Raw genomic sequence first — 15,253 nt, 5'->3', positions numbered from 1 at the left:
TAATAAAGCCCGGGATAAATTGAACACTATTTTGTTTTGGTTTAATACACCAAATGAGACGCTTTAATAATTTTCAATTGAGAGGCCAAAATTTGCCTAAGAAATATTTAAAAATCCTGGTCACATAGAGATCTAGATTACTGTCCGGAAAGAATAATTTACTGGGCACCTCCACTCATCCTAAGACTCTTCCTTCATAAAATTAGCTCATTATATTTCAAATAGTTGACACATTTATGGCGATATCAACTTTATCCTCGGCTGTGTCACCTTTATGTATCATGAATTACTATGAAATTGCAGAAAATCCTGCACACACACACACACACACACACACACACACACACACACACACACACACACACACACACACACACACACACACACACACACACACGCACACGCGCACGCACGCGCAGAGATACTGTGTGTGCCACTAACAAAGATCTTCAACACATCCATTGAAACAGGGCAACTACCTGAGGTATGGAAGATTGCAAATGTAGTCCCAATTTTTAAAAAAGGAGACAGACACGAGGTATTAAACTACAGACCTGTGTCACTAACGTGTATAGTATGCAAAGTCATGGAGAAGATCATCAGGAGGAGAGTGGTGGAGCACCTGAAAAGAAACAAGTGTATAATCGACAACCAGCACGGTTTTCGGGAAGGAAAATCCCGTGTCACAAACCTACTGGAGTTTTATGACAAGGTGACAGAAGTAAGACAAGAGAGAGAGAGGGGTGAAGAGACTGCATTTTCTTGGACTGCAAGAAGGCCTTCGACATAGTTCCTCACAAGAGGTTAATGCTAAACCTAGAGGATCAGGCACACATAATAGGAAAGACACTGCAATGGATCAGAGAATACGTGACAGGGAGGCAACAATGAGGTGTCAGAGTGGGCGCCTGTGACAAGCGGGGTTCCACAGGGGTCAGTCCTAAGACCTGTGCTGTTTTTGGTATATGTGAATGACATAACGGAAGGGATAGACTCAGAAGTGTCCTTGTTTGCAGATTATGTGAAGTTAATGAGGAGAATCAAATCAATCGAGGATCAGGCAGGACTACAAAGAGACCTGGACAGGCTACAAGCCTGGTCCAGCAACTGGCTTCTTGAATTTAACCCTGCCAAATGCAAAGTCATGAAGATCGGGGAAGGGCAAAGAAGACCGCAGGCACAGTATAGTCTAGGTGGCCAAAGACTACAAACCTCACTCAAGGAAAAAGATCTTGGGGTGAGTATAATACCGAGCACATCTCCTGAGGCGCACATCAGTCAGATAACTGTTGCAGCGAACGGGCGTCTAGCAAACCTAAGGATAGCGTTCCGATACCACAGTACACCATCTACGTCAGGCCCATATTGGAGTATGCAGCACCAGTTTGAAATCCATACCTGGTCAAGCACGTCAAGAAATTAAAAAAAAGTGCAAAGGTTTGCAACAAGACTAGTCCCAGAGCTAAGGGGATTGTCCTACGAAGAAAGGTTAAGGGAAATTGGCCTGACGACACTGGAGGACAGGAGGGTCAGGAGAGACATGATAACGACATATAAAATACTGCGCGGAATTGACAAGGTGGTCAAAGACAGGATGTTCCAGAGATGAGACACAGAAACAAGGGGTCACCATTGGAAGCTGAAGACTCAGATGAGTCAAAGGGATGTTAGGAAGTATTTCTTCAGAGTTGTCAGGCAGTGGAATAGCCTAGAAAATGACGTAGTGGAGGCGGGAACCATACATAGTTTTAAGGCGAGCTTTGATAAAGCTCATGGAGCAGGGAGAGAGAGGACCCAGTAGCAGTCAGTGAAGAGGCGGGACCAGGAGCTATGAATCGACCCCTGCAACCACAAATAGGTGAGTACACACACACACACACACACACACACACACACACATAGATGTTCCAGAGATGGGACACAGAAACAAGGGGTCACAATTGGAAGTTGAAGACTCCTATGAGTCAAAGGGATGTTTGGATGTCTTAAGTCAAAGAATTGTCATGAAGTGGAATAGCCTAGAAAGTGATGTAGTGGAGGCAGGAACCATTCATAGTTTTAAGACGAGGTATAATAAAGCTCATGGAGCAAGGAGAGAGAGGACCCAGCCGCAATCAGCGAAGAGGCGGGGCCAGGAGCTATGAATCGACCCCTGCAACCACAAATAGGTGAGTACAAATAGGCGAGTACACACACACACGTACGTGAAGCAGTATCGTTAAATAGTGCTCCCATATTTAGCGTTCTAACGGCTGTCCTAAGTTATTATTTGCTGTCATCGTACGTGACTGAATCAGTGAACATACCTACAAGAGTGTAACAGCTTTCCAGAGTGCGAATAATGTGCTACGATCAAGAATTTTGCAATTTCAATTTGAATGCGGGAGTTGCTAGGTGTGTGAGGGAGGGTAGCAATCAGCTAGTCAGGCTGCTGGCCGCAGTCTGGACACAATCAAAAATTTAATGGGTCAAAGTTGGGACCTTAAATGAAAATAAATGCAGATATCTGGTCAGTTATAGCAGCAGTGTACTGATAAAGTCATAAACAAGTGCTAAAGTAAATAATGAAAAAAGAATTAGTCAATCCCCAGCAGTTGGTGTTGTAACTACAGTTAATATCATCAGTTTATTATGACCATAATACTAAAGAAAAAAAGAGTGAATACCAAGTTATTAACAACAAATATAAAAACTTGAATGCATGATAAAAGCTACGGAGGGAGTTACAAAGTGAAGGAGTTACAGAAGCCACCACCAGGAGCCTACATCTGAGCAGACATCACTTGCCTATATGTGGGAGCTATGTAAGTTGGTGTTAAAGTCTGTGTTTGGCCCTGCTGGTTGTATGCTATACCATCACTCTTCCTAACTTTCAGTGCCAGCAGATAGATAGGGGTAGCCCTGACAATATTTAGTAAGTTATATAAAGATCTTCAGAAGAGTTGTGTAGCCTAGTGACCCCCCCCTGTTTCTCAAAGAACAAGATAATAAACGAGCACGAACATACGGGTACACCAGTAAATATTATATTAGTACATATTAATAAGGAATTGAGTGTGAAATATTTCTATAATCTTCAAAAGAATAGCGTAGTGTAGCGTGATACAGTGACCCCCCTCCCTTTATATTTCAAAGACTAGGACAAACGCGCGCGCGCACACACACACACACACACACACACACACACACACACACACACACACACACACACACACACACACACACACACACACACACACACACACACACACACACACACACGCACACAGGATCCATACATAGCTTTAAGCAGAGGTATGATAAAGCTCACGGCTCAGGGAGAGTGACCTAGTAGCGATCAGTGAAGAGGCGGGGCCAGGAGCTCGGACTCGACCCCCGCAACCTCAACTAGGTGAGTACAACTAGGTGAGTACACACATTGTCTAATCGACATGTGCCTAGGACAAAATGGTAACTAACACACACACATGTATAACACACACATGTATAACACACACACACACACACACACACACACACACACACACACACACACACACCTTGACCAGCTCTGCGTGGCTCCCTCACGAACCTGCACCAATTAAGAGGAGCTAGTCACCTTGCTAAAAATATATATAAACCAAGAAAATATTTAGAACAAGAGATGTTTGTCTCGGGTAGAGTGTACACAGCATAAGAACTGGAAATATTCCTGTGAAAAATATTGACGACCGTGAAGATCCCTGACCTGAAGGCAACAAGTGCTCACTGAAAGGTTACAGCTTATTACCAACTCCATAAAAGACTATTACATGTTATTACAAAGTTTATAACTTGTTGTCACACACTCCATTACTCAAGGTTACGTGTTATTACAAGCTCCATAACTCAAGATTATATGCCACTGCAATAAAGTAAAGGTTAGCACACACTCTAATAATCTTAACTTAGCTCCTACTACAATAATCATAAGTTAAGGTTAAGTTCCTTGACATACACCATAAGTCAAACAGACGACCTCAGCTGCACAAGATCTCCCTCGTGTTTACCCAGGACTTGCTATCCACTATTTTTAGCACTTTACGCTTCTTCCAGTTTTTCCACACATGTGTCTCTCCTCTTCCACTTTATCGCACTCTTTATCTTTTCAGCTTCACTCAGAGGTTGTATTACCTATTTAATTTATTTTCTCATTGTGGCCCCCATCATACTTGCATTCTGTGTGACCTTGTCGTGTCTCCACTACCTTGTCTGAAGCATCAGTCAACTCGACTGGTGTGGTGGGGGGAACTCAATCTCTCTCTCTCTCTCTCTCACTCTCTCTCTCTCTCTCACTCTCTCTCTCTCTCTCTCTCTCTCTCTCTCTCTCTCTCTCTCTCTCTCTCTCTCTCTCTCTCTCTCTCTCTCTCTCTATCTATCTATCTATCTATCTATATCTATCTATCCATCTATCTATATATCTCTCTCCCATACACATTGCCTGCTATTACCCTTCTGCTAACAGATACCCCAAACTCAATCTCCCTTTTTGTCTCTCCCTATAGGTCCCCCTCCCTCCCCTCTCTCCATCTCCTCTCTTCTTCCTTCACATCCTCCCCTCCCTCCTTCCCTCCCTCCATCACCCCATCAATCGCTGCCGCATCTCATAAACTTTTATCACTCCCACCTCCACTATCTCCATCATCATCTTGTCCTTCACTCACAATTTTCAACTAAAAAAAATCCCATTTGCAGATCTTACCCTTATTTAACCTAGTTATTCAATTTCACTCTCCCCAGCTCAACTCTCAACTATTTAACTACTCGCCTGAAACGCCTTAAATCGTCCTAGTTCAGGCATATCAATTTTAAACAGATTTAGTAAATAAGTAACAACCTACCTCAGTTTTTGTTAGTTGTTTATATAAGTGTCGTTGCATTCTAGCAAGGACATATATAACCTTGCATATATAACATATAGGAAGAGATACAGACAGGGAGCTCTTAACTTAACCCTGTAGAAATCAGTGAGAAAGAAAAAAGAGAGAAAGAGAAAAAGAGAAGGTAATGATTCGAAAACAGTAGATGTTTTCGTTGTTTTGACTCTTGTTGTTGTTTGTTAGATGACTGACTGGGTCAGTCTTCACTAGGATGCAAAAATTAACTCTAGCATGTCTTTTTTCTGCTTTGCTTCCCGCTTCATGTCTCAGTAAAAATCCCAGTGTATATTTCTTTAGTTTTGTCTGCTTGTAACGTTAAAATATTAATTTGTTTATCACTGACAATTTTTTCATAGTGAAGGGTATGGTGAGAGCCTTCTGCTATACTATTCTAACCTCAATTATTCGGATAGAGGAGGAAGATAGAACATCGTCTTGCTCAGCAAGACTACATTCAGCTACTCCTGCTATTGCTTCTACCACTATCTCCGCCACTACTACTACTACCAACATTACCACTGTCTCCACCACTACCATCAGTACTACCACGATCACCACCACCTCCGCCACTACCACCATCACCATCAACATTGTTGACACAGCTGTACAATCAAGACTCACCAAGGAGAAGGATCACACAACCACCTCTCTCTCTCTCTCTCTCTCTCTCTCTCTCTCTCTCTCTCTCTCTCTCTCTCTCTCTCTCTCTCTCTCTCTCTCTCTCTCTCTCTCTCTCTCTCTCTCTCTCGTGAACTATTTCACGTGCAAAGTGAGTTTAAATCTTTAAACAATGGAATGAAACTTGGAGGTAAAAAGATGGAATACGAACGTATAATTTTTTGTTTACGAATAGAATTATAGGAGACTGGAACCAACTACCATGTGGAGTTGTAAAAGCGAGGACAATACAGTTTTTTAAGAACCAATTGGACATTCACTCTCCAAACATAATATTCAACTAATATTGTACAGAATCAAACTGCTGCCAACCGATTTCTGATGTTAGTTCATTAACTACATCAGAGCAAATAGTTAACAGTAAGCCACCTTGATTAATAATGATCCCAGTGACGGAGGTGGTAGCAGCGGTGGTGGTGGTAGTCACAGCAGAGCCAGCAGTACCCCTCCAATACCCCGGGATTTCCTCCGAAGCCGTTCATCTGTACCACAGCAGCCACAAGCAGAACTAGTAACTAGAAGAGCCCCTGGAACTTACAGCTCAGTGGATGGCGGTGAGACGGGGACTTGAGGTGAGAACAGTACTAAGAGTCTGTAATTCAATCTTTCCATTCGGTTCAATTTCTCTCGTTCTGTTTGATGCCGGCAGTGGTCAGAGGAAGTGAAGAGCACGGAGAGAGCCTACTGCTTTATTATTCTTGCCTCAGACATCTAGAAAATGCATGGTAGTCCTTAATCAAGAGATAATTAAATAGACTTTTTCGATAGACAGTTTCGATGTGAACTTTAAAGTTCTCTGCTCTGCTCTCTCTCTCTCTCTCTCTCTCTCTCTCTCTCTCTCTCTCTCTCTCTCTCTCTCTCTCTCTCTCTCTCTCTCTCTCTCTCTCTCTCTCTCTCCCTCTCCCTCCCCATAACACAGGAATACAGGCAGCAACAGGTGCAGTATGTATTTGCCAAGACACATGATACTGGAGCTTGAGTCGAGGAAGGGAGACGAGTATCCATGTGTGTGTGTCTCAGATATGGAGTGTCAGGAAAGTGTGAGTGCTGGGGAGACATTCTAAATGATGGGGAGATAGGTGGGTGAATGAATGGGAAGTGGGGAGGTGGGGGGATGGGGGTGTAAGATGGGGATGGTGTTGGGGAAGGCGTCGTCGTGTCTGGTTCAAGGAGACCAACTGGCGCCTTCGTGACGTCACATTCATCCGCACTCTTAATTGGCTCGTGTCTCCCATGATGTCACAACGATGCCCACTCCTGATTGGCTTATGCATACTAAGATCTATATATATATATATATATATATATATATATATATATATATATATATATATATATATATATATATATATATATATATATATATATATATATATATATATATATATATATATATGTCGTGCCGAACAGGTAAAACTTGCGATTTGGTCTTAAATAGCAAGGCTCTTCTTGCCGAATAAGGCAAGCTAAAATTTGTGTATGCAATAATTTCGCAAAAATCATTCTGAACCTAACGAAAAATATATATTTCATTATTTTTGTTTATTACTAAATCATTGTAAACTTATCTAAAATATATTGAGTTGGATTGGGGTAAATTAAATTGCGCTTATTATAATAAGGTTAGGTAAGTTTTTTAAGGTTCTTTTGGTTCAAAATTATTAATTTTTACATTAACATAAATGAAAAAATATATATATTTAAAAGTATACGAAAAAAATTTAAAATATTTAATTTTAAATGAGTTCTTGCTAACTGACCAGTTTTACCTATTCGGCACGATATATATATATATATATATATATATATATATATATATATATATATATATATATATATTATATATATATATATATATATATATATATATATATATATTTATATTTATATATATTTACCTTCTCAATTTATCAGATCAACATTTGCAAACTGGAGTCAATTAACGAAGAATATAATCCTTTATAAATAGTAAATAATGCCGAAATACAGAGGCTACGATTATTATTATAATCAAAACAAAGTGTTAAACCCACTAGGGTCATAGAGTGCTGATAGAGGTTACGAGACTGACCTTCTTTCGAGGCTGAGGGACTGATTACCTTCAAAATACCTCTATACTTGTACTGTCTCTAGATGTTTTATGGTCTTCAGTATCGTAATTACTTCCGTATTTGACCGATGAAGCTTGTGTGGGCGAAACGTTCCGTCAGTAAGGATACATATGTGTTACATATGTGTCTTATTCACCGGAGGATACAGTGTATGTGAAGATCCTCAGTTCGACACTACGAGCTAAATTTAACGTTACAGTGTAATAATTCTTAAGTTTATTATATTCTTACAAATCTCAAAATTTCGATTTTTTTTTAAATTGTAATAGTGGATAATTGAAATGTCTTAAAATTACACAAAACCCGAAAAAAAATTATGGGAATTCGAAGCTATAGTTTTTTCTTTCCCATAGAATATAAAGAATTTGGTCAAATATTCTCTTAAATGCGCTGTGTGATCCACATTTTAATGATTATGTTAACTGGTAATGTTCATTCAGTGGTGTTAGACGTGATCAACCTTCTGGGTGACCTTAGCACTCACCAAGGTTTAACAAATGTCTAAATACTTCATTCACAGTGACATATTACCAAACATTCTGAAGAAATGCCCCCCCACTTTGTATACATAAGAGATGTAACCTAATCTAGACACCACCTGACTTTTTTGGGGTTATACTAGGTAATTTACACTATGTTGATAAATTAGACACATGTGCAACTCTTGGGTATCTTTATTGAGGAAACGTTTCGCCACACAGTGGCTTCATCAGTCCATACGTAGGAGAAACTTGAAGAACAGGAGGAGAATGAGGTAATCAGTCCCTCAACCCTGAGTCGATGTGTTCAGTCCATCAATCTTGAATAGATTCTATTCAAGATTGATAGACTGAACACATCGACTCAAGGTTGAGGGACTGATTACCTCATTCTCCTCCTGTTCTTAAAGTTTCTCCTACGTATGGACTGATGAAGCCACTGTGTGGCGAAACGTTTCCTCAATAAAGATACCCAAGAGTTGCACATGTGTCTAATTTATCAACATGTCGGTTCTCTGAACCATTCATCTACAAATTTACACTATGTATGATAATTAGTGCTTATGTGTACCTGTGCCTGTTAAACTTATTTATTTACTAACTTACACCTGTGCCAATGCCTTGGATCAAAGTGTCTTTATAACGACTTATTATATTCACTGGTAACACCTTTCGCTCAGGGGTTAAACTTCATAGGAATGATACTTTTTTATACATACACACACGGAGAGTAAGGTAAGACCATTAAGGAATGGTTTGACAGCTGGTTTTGATGTGGGTAGCAGAGCACTGCAGTCAGCCCGCTCCTCCATTGAACACAAAATGCAATTTATTGAGACATGGGACCTTGGTAAAGTTTCGAGTGACAAGGGGTCCCAGGAGAGAAATACTTCAAATTAACATTTCAAATTAGGCTCGAAATGTTGTTGGATTACCGGTTTTGTGTTTATTATGTAAAATCACGTTTGGCAAGGACTTTGCTAGGTTGAAGACGTTGTGGTTGTCAGTAGTGTCTGTTGTGCCCATCCTCGCTGATTCCTGACACCGTCGATTCATCACCATGAAATCAGTGAATAGTGCGCCACTGTAAATAATGATGGTGACCGATGAGATTGAAGAACTTATTGTTCCATCCTTCACCTACGCCCTTAGTGCAAGTCTTGTTAATATCTGCACCGTGAGACTCGCACAGGTGAGGATAGGCAAGGAGCAACACAATGAATGTTAAGAGACGCCTCAGTTTCCCTGTCTCCTAATATCGTGTTTATTTTTCTTCTATAATCTACTTTGTCCATAATTACTATCACATTTGCATTGTCTGCTTTCGTAAGGTGAAGTCCAGGATCTTTTCTTAACACATGGTATAGCTTAACAAATCTTTGAGGACAGTTGTGTTGCAGAGGTCTGAACAAACCTCAGACATTTAAGTTATACCATGAATTAAGGAAAGATCTTAGACTTCACCTTACGAAAGCAAAGTAAATGCGGTAGTAATTATGGACAGGGTAGATTATAGAGAAAAAAATAAACATGATATTAGAAAACAGGAGAAATGACATGCCCTTTAAAGGCATGTGCAGACCATTACTAGGACTAGCAACTAGTTGCTGACTGTCGAAATGAGCCACTGTCAGTTATATACAATCGAAGTAAATGAGTTACTGCTTAGCCTCAGGTGGATCTTTAGGAATGAGAGTTCTGAACTAGTTCATTCCTTCATAAATGTCATCTAGAGGCAAAAAGGGTAATGCATCAATCATACCACAAAATAAAAAGTCAGCATTGACATTATACTGTGGAGCGACGCCCAGCTCTTGGCTCTTACAACAAGTGGATTGTGTAAGTTCGGTGTTCACATCACACCAAAATCTGAAAGAAACTCAACTCTCATTACACTGTGTTTAAAGCCATTTGCGATAGATTGTACAGGGATATCATAGTTCAGGTGCTGGACACTTGTCAGCAACAGCCAGGATTGTATTTTCTTGCTGACAGCATCGTATCTGTATTATTACCCCCAGTGTATACATATTATCTAAGTTAATAAAGTCGACGTTCAGCTTCGTTTGTTTCTTGGCTCACGAAATCTTAATAAAACGATTGCAAACAAACCAGAGAACGCGTGGGGTTAGAACCCATGGCGAGTGAGTCGTATAACTCAAGGTCTAGTGGTTTACGCATTGGCCTAAAGTTTTACAACTCACTCGCCATGGGTTTAAACATCACCCATTTCGTGGTTCCTTTGTTTCCAAGTTACGACGTTATTATGTATGTCTTGTACTCTTCATATAATAAAACTACTCAAAAGTTTTTATATTTTAATAACTTTCTTTATCTACAACTCTATTTTTCCCGTGACTATTTTTCTAGTCAAAAAATGCCATTTTCTTAATAGAGGCAAATGTGGTTTGATCCGAGAACAGAAGGATGGCTCTGGTTCCTTAGATCAAGAGACCTTCATCAGCCTCAAAGCATCTCATGATGCACGTGAAAGCATTTCTCATCATTAAGAAATCTTAACACTGACTCCATTCCCAAATATTATTTATTATTTCTAAGATAATTAAATCAGTGGTTCGTTCTGGTCGACTGAGACGCTTGCTTTCCCTGGCACCTCGTTTATTATTATATTTATGTGAAACACTAAACCCTTGTGGGTTGTTCAGTGCAAGGACTGTTTGAAGGCTCGATCCTTAGTTTAGTAATCGCTGAGTAGAAACACTACTCTGGCAACAAGTCCCTCGATAAATGAACAACTGAACTGTGTGTGTCTTTCAGTGTATATACACAGTTAAGTTTATCTGTGTAAATGCACAGAACAGTGTGTATCTCTGAGTGTATATACACAGACGTGTATATCAATAATGAAATTTACTTGGTACTCAAATTTAGAGATTAATGTATTCAACTTATCTTTAATAAGTCTCATGCAACCGATAATCTTTAACCTTAACACACTAATGAACTACTACTAACTGATAAGGCACTAAAATTTCCACTTTGAGGATAGAGCTAATCTAAAATATATACTTTCAAGATATATACACGGATGCTGCAAGTATCTGAAACACTAAACCAAAATTACTACTTTGAGGACAGTTCGAGTCTTAAATATATACTTCAAAGATAGAGACGAGAATGTTGTACTTACCTACAACTTTGGACCACTGTGCTGGGGGTCGCCACTCAGGGTACTGCTTGGGGAACACCTCTCTGCTCCAGGCTGTCTGCAACAACACTTTATACACAGTGAGTTTGTTGGGATCGCAGGAGGAGGCTGAGGCGCTGCTACTGGTAGTGTTGGTCACCCTCGCTTCAACACACACACCCAGGAGCAGCAGCACCAGCGTGGCTAAGGATCGCGGTAGCGTCATGGTTGTAGGGAGAGAGGCGCCAAGTGAGAGCGAAGGAGAGATGTATAGTGAGAGAAGGGAGAGTCTTGTAGCAAACAGGAACGCTGGTCTCACTGAGTGAAGGAGAGCACTAGCAGCCACACTCGCCAAGTACCGACACAGTGTGCATACCCCTCGCTCGCTCCTTATGTACGCTGCCTGGGTGTGTGTGTGTGTGTCTGTGTGTGCGTTTTGTGTGCGTGCGCGCTCGCCACAAACACACACACACACACACACATATATACCCCACACAAGGACGTATTCATGCACACGAATGCTCACCTGCCAAAGCGTACACGCAAGCACACACGTCGTGCATTCAGGCAGATTCTCTTGCAAGAGTGCCTGGTGTCCTTCTTCGTTAAGTGTGTAGTTTGTTAGAGTGGCACTCCAGTGTTGAACACTTGTTGATGAATTTTATAACGCAGCTGCTGCTACGCAGCCTGCGTGAAAACTGTGTTTTTTTTTCTTCAGGAAGGGGGACCGGGGGGAGTGGCTGATGTTGTGTTCATTGCCTTGCAATGTTGCAGCTGCACTTGCTGTTGTTTGTTCCACGTATTTTCATTGTTGCCGCGGCTTCCTTTACTCTACCTCCGGAGTCGTAACTCAACAGTATCTCACTAACCTTTGACCTGACCTGGTCAAGCTTATATTCCTAAAGCGATTTGGAACTTTGGACAAATCACAGTAAAATATTAATGGAAATTATAAAAGCAAAGCAGCATATACAGATGAAGTATTACCGTGGATTTTAACGCATATGCAGAATAATTAAGCATTCTGCTGTGAGCACGTACACTAGACTACGAGGAGAGTCAATAACAACACACTGGAAAATATATATTAGGCACCGAGTGGCCACCTTTAGAAAAGAGGCCCGGTTAGGTTTGGTAAGGTTTATCAGGAAACAGGACAAGTGTTTCCTGACGGGGGCCGTAGTCATATGATGACCCACAGCTGGAGCTCTTGGTCATTTGACCGAGGCCTTCCGCTGGCTTACCGAGTCACACCTCTAAGAATTAAGGTTATGATTATAACCATTAACAACTATAAATTAATTAGGAAAAGAGCTTTTCTTTCACTTTCCCCGTTGTTTGATTGTGATCCATTAATTAAATGTTAGAACCCAAGTGACTTAATCTCTGCATTTTTTAATATTGTACCAATGTTTATAATAAGAGGAAAAGGAAGTCCTTGTAAGTATAGACGTGTATTAGTAACAAGAAGATCAGATGATATAGTCTCATGGACCTTTAAAGAATGTGCAGAAAAATTAAGTTAGCTAATTTGAAATCAGCCTGGAGTCGTTGTTATCAGTCCATCAGCCTTGATAAAAGTACAGCATATGGGCGGAGAAGGAGCGTATATACTGCAGACAGGTGAGGTTTAGTAGTGGGGGGCAGCGTCACCATGGATAAATCCACAGGTGGAAGAAGGTCATGCCTATAGGTTAGGCAAGCGTAGAATTCTCTATATCAAGATCCCAAGATATATGCTGCGTCTGACATGAATTGTAGGTAAATGGTTCAGAAAACCGACAAGTTGATGAATAAGAAAGACACTTCTGGATCCCTTGGTTATCATTCTCATCTTTCACCGTTCTTCTCTGAACTGGACTGAAGAAGCCACTTACTGGCGGAACGTTTCCACAGTAAACATATTCAAGTGTTGCACAGATGTCTCAGTCATCATATGGACAAGTGTTTACTATAGAGCCACGTCTCCTGGGGTACAACACTGTAAGTGAGTCACTGAACTGATAAATAACAAAAAGACACAATACCGTGACTGGAATAATACACAAATAACCAGCACATTGGAGAAAGTAACTTATGACGACGTTTTGGTCCAAATTGTGAGCTGATAAAATTCGTTTCCAGCTAATAATTACTAATGTAAAGTGTTTATGATCGATTATAATTCACATCAGCGTGGGAAGTCCTGTTTACACACTCAAGACAGATGCTGATGGATCATCTGGAGAGGAGAAGTTGCATGTGTCTTTCAGCCTTTTGTCGACTACGCAATACTTCAACTACATCTAAGGAACAACACCTGAAGTTTACACAAGACAAATGCTCCCTCTCACAAACGTATATGTATTTTATGAGAAGCTGAAGAAATCAGTAAGAGGATGGTCAGACTATGCCTTAGAGATTTAGAAGGCATTCAACCCTGTGTTCCATCAGAGACTGGTCAAGAAACTTGTGGTACAAGATGGGATGATGGGAAATGTACTTCGCTTGTTTAAGAAACACTCGAAAGTCACAAGTCAGTGAGTCATGGTGAAGGGTGAAGCATCACACTGGGAAAATTGACAACGTATTTATTTATCGTTGATTAAATAAAGAACTAAACCCGCTTGGAGACATTCTACACGAGGAGTGGTGAAGGCTCCCTCCTCCGTCTGTGACGGACGTTCTTCATGAAGTACATAAAGAACTCGAGAATATTCAGATATTTGCAACCAGTGATCACGGATTTAAGACCCACGACCTACGAAGTTCAACTAAATGAACAGAAGCTCATGTCTCTGGAGGAGTGAAGAGTCGAAGGAGATATGGTCATGATGTGCAAGAAACTTAGAATGATCGACATGGTTTACAAAGGCAGATTGTGTAACAAGGGATGAACCAAAATAAGAGGACATAGTTGAACGATGAACACTCACATGAAACACAGGGAAAGTTGAACACCTAAATGAAAGAAAAACACTCAAATAAATCTACACACACACACACACACACACACACACACACACACACACACACACACACACACACACACACACATCTCCCGTCAATAAACACCTTCAGATAGTTATCACGACGGGTTAGTGAGGAGTGTTACCTTCCCTGAGGAGACTTGCCTAACAAGGATTTTATGATGTGTGTGTGTGTGTTTTATTTTTCATTTATTTTACAGTTTTGATGAAGTCTTATTTTAAATTTGTGTTAGTCTGCTGTTTCGATGATTTTATTAACTCTTTATCTGTAATTTTTTTGTGTACATACCCACAGTAGAACAAGACCACACCAACTTAACACCCACTCCCACACCCACACCACACCCACTCCCACACCCACACCACACCCATCCCATCAGAACACGACACCTCACCCGATACGATCACTCCTTCAGCCACAAGAAACCCATCAGGCAATTAGATCTGATCTCCACCAACGATGACATAAGCTTTGACATAAAAACACATACTGTCGCCTCAGGTTGTTCTGAGTGCCAAATGTTGCAGCCATGGTTCACGGTCCATAATCCATAGTTCACGGTCCATAATCCATAGTTCACGGTCCATAATCCATAGTTCACGGTCCATAATCCATAGTTCACGGTCCATAATCCATAGTTCACGGTCCATAATCCATAGTTCACGGTCCATAATCCATAGTTCACGGTCCATGATCCATAGTTCACGGTCCATAATCCATAGTTCATGTTCCATAATCCATAGTTCACGGTCCATGATCCATAGTTCACGGTCCATAATCCATAGTTCACGGTCCATAATCCATAGTTCACGGTCCATGATCCATAGTTCACGGTCCATAATCCATAGTTCATGTTCCATAATCCATAGTTCACGGTCCATAATCCATAGTTCACGGTCCATAATCCATAGTTCACGGTCCATAATCCATAGTTCACGGTCCATAATCCATAGTTCACGGTCCATAATC

The 15,253-nt window shown here is 40.7% G+C and overlaps 1 protein-coding gene across 1 annotated transcript in view; it reads right to left on the bottom strand.

The window, feature by feature from the left end:
• The window catches only part of mspo (M-spondin), a 56,461-nt gene extending 44,756 nt beyond the window's left edge, over positions 1-11,705 (bottom strand). Inside the window, exon 1 of the mRNA XM_053785069.2 lies at positions 11,318-11,705. Within this exon, the coding sequence (XP_053641044.1) occupies positions 11,318-11,540 (223 nt within the window). The 5' untranslated portion in view covers positions 11,541-11,705. The remainder of the gene's footprint in view (positions 1-11,317) is intronic.
• Between the last annotated feature and the right edge of the window lie 3,548 nt (positions 11,706-15,253).

Source organism: Cherax quadricarinatus, chromosome 51 (genome assembly GCF_038502225.1).
Source record: "Cherax quadricarinatus isolate ZL_2023a chromosome 51, ASM3850222v1, whole genome shotgun sequence".
Lineage (NCBI taxonomy): Eukaryota > Metazoa > Arthropoda > Malacostraca > Decapoda > Parastacidae > Cherax > Cherax quadricarinatus.
Note: the sequence above shows the minus strand (reverse complement) of the source record. Positions and strands in the feature narration are given on the sequence as shown.